The sequence below is a fragment of the Orbicella faveolata genome, unplaced genomic scaffold (assembly GCF_042242905.1).
Source record: "Orbicella faveolata isolate gen_17 unplaced genomic scaffold, um_ofav_v1 contig_13, whole genome shotgun sequence".
NCBI lineage: Eukaryota > Metazoa > Cnidaria > Anthozoa > Scleractinia > Merulinidae > Orbicella > Orbicella faveolata.
In genome coordinates, this window is record NW_028301540.1 from 1,669,322 (window position 1) to 1,684,230 (window position 14,909).

The following is a 14,909-nucleotide window of genomic DNA, read 5'->3' on the forward strand; positions in this document are numbered from 1 at the left end:
TACCATAGCTCAACAGGTTCTTGTAATTCTTGTAAGGAATTTTCCTATATTATTTTTAATTCACAATATTTCGTAACTTACTTGTTGTTGTTTCTCAGTCAGCAGATTCCACAGTTGAGGGAACAGGTCTACCCATACTGTATGGGCGAGGTTGGAGTACCTGTGGCACAGTTGAGCCATGGGACCCAGGAACGAAGCAGTCTATGAAGACAGAGAGAGAGAAAAAAAGAACATGTTAGGTTCAATACTGCTGTGATCTCGATAGAGGATTACATCTGCTGTGAATATACCTTACCTTGGCCTCACGAAGCTTGTCAATGAATTTCCCATGCTTCTCAGCGAATAACTGTACAGTGTCGATCTCCTTTAGTCGACTGGACCCAATCTCTTTGTCCATCGCGGTCAGAAGTTTCTACATCACGAAGGAAAATCAAACCTTAGTGGCTTCCCGATACGCTTTGTTGTAAATTTAACTCCGAATTGTGACGCACAAGGAAAGGTTTCAATAGCTGTTTTAGAGCGGTTTTCATTTGAGGGTCGAAAGACACAAACAGACACAAACTCACGCCACTTTTTCATCCAATCAGAAGTAAAATCAAAACTAATCGTGACTCGCTTGCACACGTTTTCCCGCGCTTCGCGTCAGCTACATGTGATTACTTCGAGTTTTGATTGGTTCATTGGATTGTCTGCGTCTTTTGTGATTGGCTAGAGTGATAACTTTGGTTTTGGTTTTGCGACACTCAATTGAAAACTGCTCTATCAATTCATAATAGTAATTGAAACAAATAAAAAACATTCTGGTCGGGGTTGGAATCACTGGAAATGGTTGCATTCTTAAACGTCTGTATTACGACGTGTCTTAATTTCTCCATGGAGAATTTAACAATTTGTTTGCTAATTAATATGTACCTCAGAATCGTCAATCTCAAAAAGGCAAAGCGATGCGTCTTTTTCTTTGTTGTTCTCGGCAGCACTGGTGCCTGTCTCCATCTTTTCCTCTTTGTTTCCCTCGGAGACTGCAGCCTTCTCCTGAGCATGTTTCAGAATTTCCTTACTCAGTTGGTTGTCTGCGGCCCGGAGGAATGACGTCACTGATGGAAGCATACTGAATGTACTGGAAGGTGTTACGGGCCTCTCGCACGCAGACACGGCCAGAAGAAGCTGGAACAAGACAAAATTGGCCATTAGATGGGAATTGCGACATAGCTCCTACTGACATAGTACAAAATGGCTCTGCTTGAAGCCAACATGTGTCATTACGTACCTCAATACACTGTTTAATCCAAAAGTGAGGGCCCATTGCTTCCCAGTTCTGTAAGACGAGCCAAAAGAAATTTCATCATATTCGAAGAGCCCCGTTTTCAAAATGTTTTCCGTCCACACGAAAATGCAAAGCCGGCCTTTTCAATTTCCTCCGGTTTGTAGAGGGTTTTCGAAAAGCTCCGCTTTCGTAACGGATTAGTGTGGACGCGGGTGGATTAGTAAACATTACACGCGTGACCATATTAAGAAAAAAGCCGTCCCGCAATTAAGAGTCACGCACCGCGATGAAGCTGAAGGACGTCAAATAATCTTACCTGAGAACAGAAGATATAAAGCAGTCGATCGTACAACTTCTTCTTCATTGTTTTATCAAAAACCTGTGATAAAGGAATCAAACATGTTATCAAATTCAAACTTCGCAACGTCAGTGTGTTTTCTTGATCATTAAAACACAGAATTCTAACATGGTTCCCTCTAAATCTTTCGCTAATCCACTTGTGTCCAAATTCGAAAACATTAATTCCACGATTTCTTGTTAGAGCGGTTTTCATTTGGGTGTCTAGGTATTGCACATACTACGCCACCCGATTGGTTTAAGAAAATTCGCGCCACTTTTTCATCCAATCAGGACTAAGACCAAAACCAATCCGGTTTCACTCGCACATGTTTTCTCGCGCTTTTGCGTCAGCAACACGTGTAATTACTTGGAGTTTTGATTGGTTCACTGGATTGTTTGTGTCCTTTGTGATTGACCAGAGCGATTACTTCGGTTTTGGTTTTACGACGCTCAATTGAAAACCGCTCTAAGACAATTCATTGTCAGAATAACAGATAACACGATTACAGAGAATCATACAGTGTTACAGTGTACCACTAAAGTATCAGAACCAACGACTTGCATGACAGTCAGCCAGGAGAGGTTACCAACTTGGTACTAACAGACTAACTAACATAAACAGTGTCTTACTTCCATAAATCTTGATCGGATTTGTGGCTGGATACATCGCAGACCAGATAAAAATGCAGGCTCAAGTTTGGAAGCCAGTTCAGTGCTCACCAGGGTCTCATCTCTGCAAATAAACACAAATAAAATGTTTACAAAGTAAACACTTCAAAGCATCAATTTTTGTGTATAGTTCCACGCTTGTGTTTATAACTATTAGCAGAGTTCATATTGTAAACACGTGTATATTTTCATTGTTCCCTGAATAATGGATATCTGTCTTTCATTGATAAATTAAATGCCTAAGCAATAAAATTGTAGTATTGTCTTACAATTCAAATGTAACCTTGCAACAGCAAATGCTTATAGAAGTTAAATTTATGATTTTTAAAAGAATTAAAATTTTCAGTTTAAAAGGCTACGGGGGCCGTTCATTTGCGGTGTTGGCTCCAACTGTGTGGAACGTACTTCCAAAAGATATTAAAGACTCGTCTTCTACGAACATTTTTTAAAGTAAACTGAAAACGTAGCTTTTTAAACAAGCATTTCTTAAAGTTAATTACATATCTTTTTATTTTTTAACTGGTTTTGACATTTTCTTAACTTTTTACAATAGGTATTTGTTTATAGATTTAATTTCTTGTAAAGCGCCATTGAACCATTGGGAAATGGCGCTATAAAAATTTTCATAATAATAATAATAATAATAATAATAATAATAATAATAATAATGTTTTCCTTTTACAAGTCAAATTAGCCATGCAAAACTTAGATAAATTTCGAAGTAAAATTCTGTTCATTCTCTCACCTGTAGACATAATTGACAAGCTCTAAGAACTGTGCTTGTAATTCAAAATCTTCTGGAAACCTCTTCTCGTAATTAACCATCATTCGGACCAACAGCAAGGACTTCTCTCTAAGTGTCGGCAGTCGTTGAATTGTCAGCTGAGTCTGAAAAGAAACATTGACTTAAACAAACATATCACGATATTTGATACAGCAAAGAGAAGATGAAGAGTGAGAGACTTCATCTCTCATTTAAGCCTTATTCCCACAAGTTATTTTTAGATATGGTAACCAGTTCTCTCGCGGCTAATGTTATCATACGTGCAAAGCCACATGTGCTGCCCACGTGAGTAACATACGTGTCACATGATTGGCTGATTCTTGACCCTCCTGGGATTACTAAGCCGTGAGTGATGAACTCTCTTGCGTTTTATGCCCTCCTGACACCGTATAATGTCAGATTGTGAGCTCACCATTTTGGTCTTTATCCAATCCTCTACGATCTTGGTAATGGCTCGAAGAAGCTTTGAGTCCTGAAAAGTAACAGCAGATGAGAGAGAAGTTGTAAAAAAATCGCACGAGGAGTTAACGTCCAAGCATAATGCCAGAGTCTCAGGCCAATCTTTGTCATAATCAAAAGAAAAAGAGGTAACGGAAACATCATGCAACAATTTTCCATAGCGAAAATGTATTTTTCGGTTCATTACTTAGTTTCTAAGTTTTCTTAAGTTTTACATACATACAAATAATTTGTGATAAGACAGGTCTGAATATGGCAACCTTAGGGCTGGTGTGGACCTGCCATAAAATGTAACTAACCTAATATTTTACAAAGAAAGAAATATAAAAACTCTGGGTTTTTAGAATTAATTAAGCAAGCCCCTTTTTCAAATTGGATATGGTCGAGAGACCTGGAAGCATTTTAAGTCTTCCTTTAAAAAGCTGTGAAGATGAAGTTTCCCTGATGAGTTTATGGATAACATTCCATACCATAGGGCTCCTATACATTACGCTATTTCTACCAAGTTCACTGTTATACAGTACTAGACGAATGTCATTATTGCGTCTCAATTTATAGTTATTAACAGTGTTACGTGTCCCAAGCAGGAATGTGAGTTGCTCAGGTTAAGGGTTATTTTTTTCGCACTTGCTATTTATTTGCCTTTTATTCGTTGCCCATTTTGGTAAAATGTAAACTTTAAGTCTTCGCCCTCAGATAGCGACCAAAAATTAACGGTTTGCGTTCTTATCTTGTCATTTCGCTTGTCTTACAATGCCTTGGTTGAAGAGGAAATAATTTTGATCCTGGCGTCAAAAGAGGCAATGAAGTTGTGTTCTACTCACGGGTGATTTTTCAATCAGCGTTGTGAGGATGATAAAGAAGAGCTTTCTGATCTCGGCACTCATCACTCCCAACCGACCACGGATTAACTCCAAACACAGAATCAACATGTCACTAGCGCCTAAGGAAAAAAAAAAATACAATTAAAATGGTGGAACCTGCGGTTTTCTCCTCCTGCCAATCATCATAAAGAAATAACGATTTAACTGATGATAGCATCCTGTAGACGAGCATTCATACCTGTACTTTCGCCAAGAACCGCGTTTATATGATCCTTATGCATTCTTTGTAGCGCCTTGAAAAACGGATTCATTAATCTAAACAGAAAAGATTATTAAGATATGAGTAGTGAAGTAATATATCAACAACGAGAGGCTGTGTTTCATAGGGATATCCTAACACCGAGAAGAGAGTTGAAAATACGATGCGCAGCGGAGTATTTTTGACGAGATTCGAGGTGTTTGGATAGCCGATGAAACACTGTCTCGAGTGTTTGATATATCTTCTCAATCGAAACAAAAATTAAAGGAGTAAACGGAGAAGTAAAATCGTCAAATTCTATGCTAATTAAGACCAGGTATCCAAACCTCCTTCACGGTTGTGATTTTCTTTGTTTTCGCTTGATGAATTATCAATGAGTTTGAGAAAGACTTATACACTGTTACGATTCACCATAGAGTTTAAAGTAAAGGTATTTTTACAAAACAATGTCAACTTACCTATCGATGTATGAAGGATTGTGCATGCATGCAGCTTTAAGCATCATCAGAGGCCCGTAGAAAATAGAAGTTGCTCCATTCGCAGACCTGAGGGTACACAATAAGAACGTTATATACAGAAACAAGAACTTGACCCACACAACTGATGTAAATTGGAAAATTGAAGAGTACAACAACATAGTTACCTTTCGTAGTTTGTGAGACCATCATATATCACTTTGCCAATGTTGCCGTACAGGGTTTCTAATTCATCATACTTTGAAGTTGCTGTAGCTACAAAAAGAGACACAGGGTTTACGAAAAACGTCCTGTGGTGGTTTAGATATCCATCTATTTGTTACAAAGCTCTAAGGAAAAAAAAAAAAAACCGTACACCTCTCCATGTAGCGAACACCAATCGACGCGATTGTCCTAACTATCAGATCGAAGTTTCCATCAACTCAGTTCATTTGACACCCGAAGTTTTCCGCGCAAGAACTAGAAACTCTATAATACGAGTTCAAGAATAAATTGATAATACCTGATTCCAGTGGAAACAGAGTCATCAGTCTGGCCAGGAGTGTGTGGATAGCACGGATGACCTGCAGTTGATAAAGTTAACACATTGTGAGAGGTTGTAAACATTGTGTGACCTCTGTCGTGTGGTGAATGTGTTCAACACCAATATGACATTCATATCAAAACCTTTTGAACTTGGTTAAAACACGTAATAGTTGACTGCTGAGGTGTAATGACTAAGAAAGAAATCAGTTTCACTACAGGGTTACAAAAGCAGTTCTCAATTTACATTTTTCAAAACTGTTTGTTTACATGTATTTACATATATTTGGTTCTCGCCTTGCTCCGAGGGTTTTTCTCCGGGCTCTTCAGTTTTCCTCCCTCCACAAAAACCAATATCTCCAAATTCCAATTCGACCAGGAGAGAGGGCACGCATGAAAACCAGCTAGAGCTGATGTGATTCCTTCTCTGAATATTACAATTTCTTTTTATTTTATTTATTATATTTGCAATGCGCACCGTACTTTGTAGTTTATCACTGCAGAACCTTGGTGTTTTGGCGTGTCATACATGTGGCTATGCCTCTCTGAAGAGGTTTAAACAGAGTTACGATTGGTAATAAATACTGTACTTTGTAGTTCAACATTACAGTAGTAGTACCTTGGTGTTTTGGCATGTCATACATGTGGCTATGCCTCTTTGAAGAGGTTTAAACAATGTCAGGATGGTTTGTTGTGGCTGAAAGAGAAATGTCATATCAGAGAAACGCTGTGAACGATCGTGGCACTAAGCACTTATTGGTCAGAGAGCTCGGCTGAACCCGCGATGTTTACGACGATTGGACGCTAAGAATCAACAATGGATTCCAGTTGATTATGGCTACCCCTTAACAGCCTCTGTTCACCAACATTTAAAAACTTGCACTGAAAGTCTATTAACTAGGGCCAAAATTACTGTTATGAAGAACCACAGTTTCTTTTAGGACACCATACAGTATTTTCACTTACCAGAACTGACAACAGATAAGTTAAGATCTCGATAGCTGTGCAGACATTGGCATAGTTGGCAGCTGGTGTTTGATCCTACAAAGAATAACGTGACAATTAGTTTATATTATTTACTTTTACTTTTGCACGTTTAACTTGCAAGCGATAGAATACGACCGGTTAAAAAGCGCATCCCAGCAAAAGCAAAACAGAGGAAAATGAGTCCGTGACTTTGAAGATTTAAACCAGACATCCCGAACAAATGTTTGGTTTATTCAGAAACAGGCAAACTGTCACTTACCACTGTAACCAGAATCTTGTCCAGCCATCCCACTCGCAAATCAGTTCCTAAAAAAAGACAAATGCTATCGACAAACTCTTTCAATTTTACTCATAATCAATCTACTCCAGCTTAGGTAGCCCAACCAGGTAGCCCAACCCCTACCCTGTCAGTACTCATTAATCACCCACCTGGCCACACATCTGGTCTCAGCGCGGTCTTCAGTAACGCAACACAGCGCCGTGACAGAGTTTCACCAGGGGATCCCATGGTGGTGGAGGGTTCATTAACCTACAATGTAACACACTGTATTAAAGAAATATTTTCACGTCCTGACAGGTTTATCGTTTAATTTTATTAATCCGTGTATTGTAAGATTAAGCTTGCTAAGTTTTACCTGACAAGCAATTCTGAGTAGGAAGTTGACCACAGCATCAGCATGGTGCTTCTCCAACGGAGACTTGATCTGACTTTCCTGAACTGCTACCCGAGACGCTGTGCTCTGTATCCAAACAACGTAAACACATTAAACTACGAGTCATTTATTCAATCTCTACCAAAATGACTACACATACATTCGTGGTTACAAGCAGGACCATACCTGCACAATGTAAGAGGGTACGCATTAAAAAAATCAAGTAGATATAAAAAGGAGAATTATGCTCAGATCTACCATTTATCAGGGTTCGAAATTGCGACTGATACGGTCGCCAACGCGACTAACATTTCATCCTTGGCAACCACAAATTCTTGTTTAGTCGCCTTTATGGCCACTACATTTCTCTGTTTTGACAATCAATAACGGGTTTTTTATCAGAAATTTTGTAAAAATTCATTTTCAGTTTTTCAATTCTCAGAAAAATGAATAATTCAAGACCCACAGATTTGAGAAGACCAAAGCTTTCTCGTTCTCCAAATCAATGCTGAACTAGAGCATTTCAGTATACAGGTTACCAAGAACAAATACGTGTTAAGTGGATATTAACATCAATGTCTAACCTGCGACATTGATCTTGTTCTCTTTGTTTCTGGTGTTGCAGAGTCTTCAGATGGCCGCTTAACACTTCCCACCTAAAGATGAGAACACATCACTTGAGAAATCAATGAACCCGATGGGTATCTCGTGAACTGTATGTTTAAAAACCTTCTAAAAAGACATCAACTTACCATATGGAAAAGAACGAGGTGTTATGATGTCCGAGACACTTCTTACAACATATCTTTCTTAAGTTCTTAAGTGTGATACTTCAAATGCCTTTAGCATGTTTGAGTAATTTGCAGCAGCAATGCAATAGGCAATCACAAATAACAAGTTAAACGACTTCGCGAGGGCTCACAAAGCCAATGGCACTTACTTGTGATGCTGTTACAGGAGTGGATGGTTCTGTCTGCTGAAAAGCAAAAATTGAAAAATCTAAGATTAACGCGCAACTTTATAAACTGTGTATTCTAGATTACCAATCTTTAGTGGTACACGCTTACTGTTTTTATTTACGTTAACGTTGTTGCTGTGACATCTTACAAATGAAGCTCTTCACAGCCTCTGTACTAAACACAGACACGCTAGTCCAGACGGAACCTCATTCTACACAAGATACCTTACCTCTGAACTTGTCGTTTGTTCTTGATCGTCCTTGATTCGTTGCAGTTCCCATTTTAAAATCACTTCAGCCAGGTCTACAGCAAGTTTGCGGTGTTCAATGGAAGCCTAAATTAAAACAATTGGAAGTGAATTTTAGCAGCAGAAATTCCCCACCACATCCCAAGGTTACAGTGCAGTTTTATTAGATTATTGCCTCATATTTTGCAAGATAACATATGCTACGCCCACACTACGCCGGAGAAATCTGGAAACGGTGTTTTTTAATCTGAAAACGCATCAAATATTGTCCGCCCACACTACGCCGGAGAAATTTAAAAACGCGTCAATCACCGGTCATTTTGGATTTGTGATTGAGGAACACTCGGTCAAGACATTCACATGATTACCGTGACGTCATCGTTTTCGAAAAGCTCCGTTTTCAAATTCCTCCGGTTTGAAGAGCGTTTTCGAAAAGCTCAGTTTTCGTGACGGATCAGTAACCGTAGAAATAAAGTTACGTTTTCAAATTTCTCCGGCGTACTCTTGATAGGGCCGTAGAAATAAAACTAGAAATTCGACACTTACATTGGCAGTGAATCCAAGCCTTTGCATAGCACTAACCATGTGCTGAATCAGGTGAATTCTTACTGGATAGTATACTCGATAATGTCGAACCAGTAACGTCCTGTAAGAAAACAAAAACCTTCAGTCACCTTCCAACATTAAACCTTACACCCTTACACTGTACAACTACGTACAAGTACACCATAATAGTTGAATGAACAAGTGTCATAATTTGTTTTTGGCAAAGTTTCATCGCATTATTCTAGAATTTCCGAGTCCTGTCATCCAATAAAAAACAGCGAGAGTACTTCGAAGTATTTCAAACATTGGTTGGTGTCACGTCATCATAATGCCATAAAGCACATGTCCTGTTGCAAAGCAACTCAGCAGAACACTGCAGGCTCACTTAAATTCTCAGCTATAGTTGACACAGGAGTAGGAATTGTGATGGAAAACTACGATTTTCCTTCCAGCTGTTAATTGCGTGTGCTGAAATAACTTTGTTTTTTTTTTAAGTACGAATATCGTAACATACAGCATGTGAACCAGTTGTGCCACTGTGTGTCCTTCTTCCACAATGATCTTCTTTGTCCAGTGAGTTAACTTCGCCTGGAAGAAATTCAATAACTGGCATTTCAAGCTAATCAATAACAAACGTTATCATATGGCTTCTTCTTGTAGCCGACATAACACGGTCGAGGTCTGAGATTTTCCCGTGAAGACCTCACTTTTGGTTAATAAGTAGTTAAAATGAATAGAAGAAGATGAAGAAGTTATAACTTACATTTCCGTCTTCCATTCTTGCTGGCATAGCTGGTGTTAAAATATCAAGAGCCTGTTTGACGACACCACGAGCCTCGACTGCATGAGCCTTCAGCAAGCTGTGGAATACCTAATAGTGCAGGATATCACATTTGAAATAAGTACGCCGTAACCACGGCAACGTCTTGTTACATTCACATCAAAGTGAAAGAACTGCTTGTGGTTTCGTCAAAACAAATAAGTATCTTTGCTGTACGAATTACATACAAACAAGTTTTTTCTCTCCTCAGTTTTCTAAAGAGCCATCTTACCTGCAGCACAATTCTCTTGTGAATAGCAAACTTTGCAATGATGTGGGCAAGTAACAAATGTCCGTGGTACTTGGTGGATGGGTCCTAAAAGGAGAAACAGCAAAATCAGATTGTCCGACCCCTGGTTAGCTCAGCTGGTTGAGCGCCAGACTGCTGTGCAGGAGGTCTCGGGTTCGAGCCCCAGACCGGACCAACACTCAAGGTCTTAAAATGACTGAGGAGAATTTGCTGCCTTTGGAATTACATCTGCAAATGGTTAGACGTTCAAGTCTTCCCGGATAAGGACTTTAAACCGTAGGCCCTGTCTCATGCATCTTCAGTGTTACATGGTCAGCAGGGGACGTTAAAGAACCGACACAATTATCGCAAAGAGTAGGGCATGTTGTTCGCGGTGTTGTGATCTGGCCTTGGTTGGTGCTTCACATAGGTTTAACCTAATTACTCCCTTCTCCCTTAGACAAAATTGTCCAAGAAAAATTGCTATCTCCATGTCTATGTCCCATTGTCCTGACATAAATTGTTGTAGAAAAACCAGAAAATGTCAAGGACTGGTTAGTGGTGATTCCAATTACACGAGAATCGAGAATTGGAATTCTAAATGATAGTTAGAGGATTCTATGTATTTCTCAGTCAGTCAAATTGAGTTCCTCTTCTTTTGGATTAACGATATCTTTAGGAAAGCAACACAGAAAAACAAGAACCTTACCACGCATTGTTTGGACAGCAAACAAGGCCAGGCAAATGTCATCAGACGACGTAACTTTATTCCTTGACGCCTTTACAAGAACAAGAAAACAGTTACCTTATGACAAAGAAATAACGATAACAATGCATACAAAAAGGCCAGAGTTGTCATAAAACATAACAGTTGTCATAAAGCTCGCTTTATCAGAAAGCTTAAGCAACGACAAAGGTGACCCCGAGGACAACGCCTATATTTTACCTTCGAATTTCTTAATTGTTTAGATCTGTTTAGTGCGCCTATCGGTCTCAGAACGAGCTCAAACTAAATATGTAACGCCAGCGTTCAATTCCAAATAAAAATGCGAAAAATTAGCCGCTCCAAAATACGCAGAACTTGATCATTTCATGTTCTTGTTTTGCAGAAAGGACGGCAACGAAATGCACAAAGATTTCATTTATAACGCACGTGCACAGCTATAGTTTTGCTCATTAAACCTTTTGTTCGGTGACGTTCTCGTTGCCGTTGCCGTCGTGGTTTGCTTGAGCTTCCTATAGTTGGAATAGGCGACTGATTTTGCCATCGTTTTAATAAGAATCAGAGAGAAGTAGATGGTAATTTTCTCCCCCTTTAAAGGTAATGCTTTCTTCTCAGAAGCAAGGTTACGGCAATGTTTTATTTGTACTCTACGGAGTATAGCTACACAATAAGAGTTAAAACTATGATTTAGATTCAACTTACTTATTTGCAGCATCATGGATATGCTGTGAGGCATGCTCTACAAGCAAAGCTGAGAACTGCAGCAACAGAATTCGCACGGCATCCTGAAATAGCAAAACGATTAAACTTGCCTCGGTTCATATAATACGCCAATAAGGCACTCATAACCTCAGACATTACACCGCCACACACATGCTTCTCAGATAATTGTGGTATGCATGGAAAGAGCGATACAAGTGTAAGTAAGATTGATTTGGGTGTTGCACCTCCCTGGCCGCATGAGAAGAAAGCAATTTTAAATTTGTAAGCGAATGAAGTGCACAACATCCTAAAAAGACACGCTCTTACTTTTGAAAGTCACAAATGTTATTCTACACTGAGTGAAACGAAAAACTTGAAAAGGCGCTGGAGGGAAGGAGCCTGGGAATGGGTCGTGTGACCTTTGGCGGGCAGTTATTTTTGTTGCGTCCGCCACTACTAACCTTTTCCCACTCGCCCACCCAAAACATTTCTAGTAAGCACTGTATGTTTTGTTCGTCTCATCTACAAACCTCGCTTATGGTGTTATTTCCCTATTCATGCATGATGTATATGAGTTTACAATAAAGTTCAGGTTGTGGCGGTCTGCCTGGCATGGCTACCATTACTGTAAGAGAAATAGCTACAGTCTTTGACTTACGGATGTTCCAAATGGATTATCTGGATCCACCACCTTGCACACAAACACACTGATGACATTTTCGTTACTGTCCTGTTCTGGGCTGGGGGGTCCGCCTATCAGGGCATCACCCTCTCCACGTTCAAACGACACTTGAAACATGGGGATTAGTACATACTGCAAGGCCTGAAGAAAGCAAAAACACACAAGAAAACACTTACTAGTATATCACTCACAGGGTGTTTTCAATGCACTTCCTTTGAGACTACTGTGCTGGGTAAGGTTCTTTATGACATCTATGAATGGTTAGATCTTTACAAAGAGCGAACAATTGCACACGCTGGTGATCTCATTATTAGTTTCAGATCGTAAACTGAGACTATGAACCATAAAACTTAAGATCCTTAAGGGACCCTAAAACTTTGGAGAAGATTTGGCCAGACCAATCTTATGAAAGACCTCCTGAGCGAAAGGAAAACACGTAGTAATGTTAGTACACAGTTTACAGAGTGTGGAAAATGGCTGCTCTATACACTTTCTTCATCGCTACTAATCAGCGAGCAAGAACATGGAAAGATTCAGTAAATAATGATAGGTTGATAGATACCTTGGCTTTAAGTTCTTGTGGAAAATTCTGATCATGAAACAGCTCCACGAATTTGAAGAAGACAGCTCTCTTTTGCTCAACTGAGTAACCCTGGGAAAGACGATTAACACCAGCAATAATGTTACCAATATTCCTGCTAATTTATAAATCATTGTAGCAAAGTGTGGTATGTTTTGAGCTCACTTATCCTGTAAGGTAAAACGTAAATGAAGAGACTCCATTGATTTGCTATCTTTGTGCCTTACGTTACAGGAAAAAAAAAACATGCCTACCTTCGCTACTGTTTCTTCCAAAAATTTCCTCAAAAAATGGAAATCAGGTACGTGCCTGATGGTGAACACACGGAGTAACTGGAACAGTAATTCCACTTCAGATGGGCGGTGCCTGCAGTCAAGGGCAGAGGTCAGTTACAGTACCAACTTCAAAATCTAAATCCTCAGCACACGGAATTAATGTTTAATTAATAAAAAACACCAGATGGCAGCGAAACCCATGGCCTTCCACCTTCCAGTAAGATACTTCTAACAACAAGCTATGGAAGATTCGCAGTAAGCAAGATCACATGTGGAGTATGCTGCAAAATGTATGGACTTCACAGATGAAGCACTTTGCAAGAAAGACTTAAATACACAGATCCACGGAATTAAAATTGAAGACAACAAGCATTATAGTACTTTCAGTTTTAAGAGTTGGTGTAACCCTGTCTAACACACGTTCCACGCTAACACATGATAAGGCGCATTATGACGCCATGACCAACTTACTTGATATAGTTCAGCAAACATTTGGCAAGGAGTTTGGGTTCCCTCCAGCGATGAATTGGCGTTCCATCCTAAAATGCCAAAAATAAAATTTTAAAAAACCAGTCCATAGAATGGATTACAAATAGTGCAAAGTATCTCAGATCAGAACACGGCTGCACCTTCTTGAGTCGATCCTGAAAACTGCTTGACACCCAGATTCGTCGAAGATGGCCAATCTAGCGTAAAAAGTAAAAACAAAATATTTAAAAAATTACTAAATAAATTAAAGTAGATTTCCGGGTTAGTCATCTATTCGTAGCATGATTTGAAAAGCTTAAAACAGAATACAGGGTTGGCAAAAATGGCGTCCGTTCTTACGGGACAAGTATCTTTTCCTGAAGGGCGAGTAACTTTTCATTCTCACTTGCCCAATGGGCAAAGGCTCAGCCAAGTTGTCGGCCAACGAAATCGCAAAAAAGCACACTCGTACTTGCCCAGGGCAACAAAAACTCCAGAGCTACCTGTCCAAAGGGCTAGCTGGAAATGAAGTTTTTTTTCGAGCCCTCCCTGAGATTTATGATATTATCCTGATGGGGGACCAGACAATGGTTGGATTCTGTAGAATTGTCAATCCGAAATGAAGATGGCTAATAAACGCAAGGATGGAAATGAATTATAATAATTATAGGAACAAATTATCAACCACTATACTAGGGTTTGTGAATTTTCTTCAGATTTGTATCAAAATTGTCAAATGTTTGTTGCAATGTCGAAATCACTTTTTGCTTTTTTATGTGAGACGATTAAGTCGACATTTTGAATTGACGAGCTTGTTACAGTTTTAATCAGATATCGTCACAAGTGATAATGACCCTTTCGTGCTAGCGTCTGTATGATGAAAAAAACAAAAACAAAACAGAATTGACGCAAAGCTAATCCACAAATTTTTGTAGGTAGCACTTACCAAAACAGGATGCTCTGGAAGCCAGGAATCATTAAACTTCACCAACAACCTGACGAGAGAGCATGCACAAAGATTAGAATTCACACACCTTACTATGTAGCTAATGCTATGAGCATTGTTTCTAAGTACCGCTATTTTAGACGAATTATTTATGAATGGAACAGCTTGTCAGATCATACAGAGGTAGGTAGGTAAAGTCTGCATACGGGCCAGGTGGCGCATCAGGCCAGAACTTATCTCCGTTTCTGTGGCATAGAGCGACCAGGAATATTTCTACTACTCCTCTCCCCCCCCCCCCCCCCCCCCCTCCCCTGGATGGGATGCTAGTCCATCGCAGGGTTACCCCCGTTACTCAATTATACACCTGGGTGGAGAGAGGCACTGTAAGAATAAAGTGTCTGGCACAAGAATACAACATAACGCTCGACTCCGCAGACGAGCGCACAAACCATGAGGCCACCTGCTTTTAAGAGCAAGGTAAGATCAAGGAGCAAT

The 14,909-nt window shown here is 39.6% G+C and overlaps 1 protein-coding gene across 4 annotated transcripts in view; it reads right to left on the minus strand.

Annotated features, from left to right (window-relative positions):
* The window catches only part of LOC110047822 (transformation/transcription domain-associated protein-like), a 54,618-nt gene that overhangs the window by 14,538 nt on the left and 25,171 nt on the right, over nt 1-14,909 (minus strand). For 3 of the 4 annotated variants that reach the window (XM_089284000.1, XM_089283999.1, XM_089283998.1), the window contains exons 57-89: nt 14,415-14,463; nt 13,630-13,686; nt 13,472-13,539; nt 12,980-13,091; nt 12,708-12,797; nt 12,122-12,286; nt 11,464-11,546; nt 10,747-10,816; nt 10,041-10,124; nt 9,752-9,859; nt 9,503-9,576; nt 8,989-9,088; nt 8,425-8,529; nt 8,177-8,212; nt 7,821-7,892; nt 7,219-7,323; nt 7,013-7,112; nt 6,843-6,889; nt 6,563-6,637; nt 6,216-6,293; nt 5,577-5,637; nt 5,242-5,329; nt 5,057-5,143; nt 4,578-4,654; nt 4,340-4,458; nt 3,469-3,528; nt 3,018-3,160; nt 2,234-2,336; nt 1,581-1,643; nt 1,268-1,315; nt 913-1,164; nt 296-412; nt 82-201 (exon numbers count right to left, since the gene is read on the minus strand). In XM_089284000.1, the coding sequence (XP_089140126.1) occupies nt 82-201; nt 296-412; nt 913-1,164; nt 1,268-1,315; nt 1,581-1,643; nt 2,234-2,336; nt 3,018-3,160; nt 3,469-3,528; nt 4,340-4,458; nt 4,578-4,654; nt 5,057-5,143; nt 5,242-5,329; nt 5,577-5,637; nt 6,216-6,293; nt 6,563-6,637; nt 6,843-6,889; nt 7,013-7,112; nt 7,219-7,323; nt 7,821-7,892; nt 8,177-8,212; nt 8,425-8,529; nt 8,989-9,088; nt 9,503-9,576; nt 9,752-9,859; nt 10,041-10,124; nt 10,747-10,816; nt 11,464-11,546; nt 12,122-12,286; nt 12,708-12,797; nt 12,980-13,091; nt 13,472-13,539; nt 13,630-13,686; nt 14,415-14,463 (3,016 nt within the window). The remainder of the gene's footprint in view (nt 1-81; nt 202-295; nt 413-912; nt 1,165-1,267; nt 1,316-1,580; nt 1,644-2,233; nt 2,337-3,017; nt 3,161-3,468; nt 3,529-4,339; nt 4,459-4,577; nt 4,655-5,056; nt 5,144-5,241; nt 5,330-5,576; nt 5,638-6,215; nt 6,294-6,562; nt 6,638-6,842; nt 6,890-7,012; nt 7,113-7,218; nt 7,324-7,820; nt 7,893-8,176; nt 8,213-8,424; nt 8,530-8,988; nt 9,089-9,502; nt 9,577-9,751; nt 9,860-10,040; nt 10,125-10,746; nt 10,817-11,463; nt 11,547-12,121; nt 12,287-12,707; nt 12,798-12,979; nt 13,092-13,471; nt 13,540-13,629; nt 13,687-14,414; nt 14,464-14,909) is intronic. The other variant, XM_089284001.1, reaches the window with a different exon arrangement.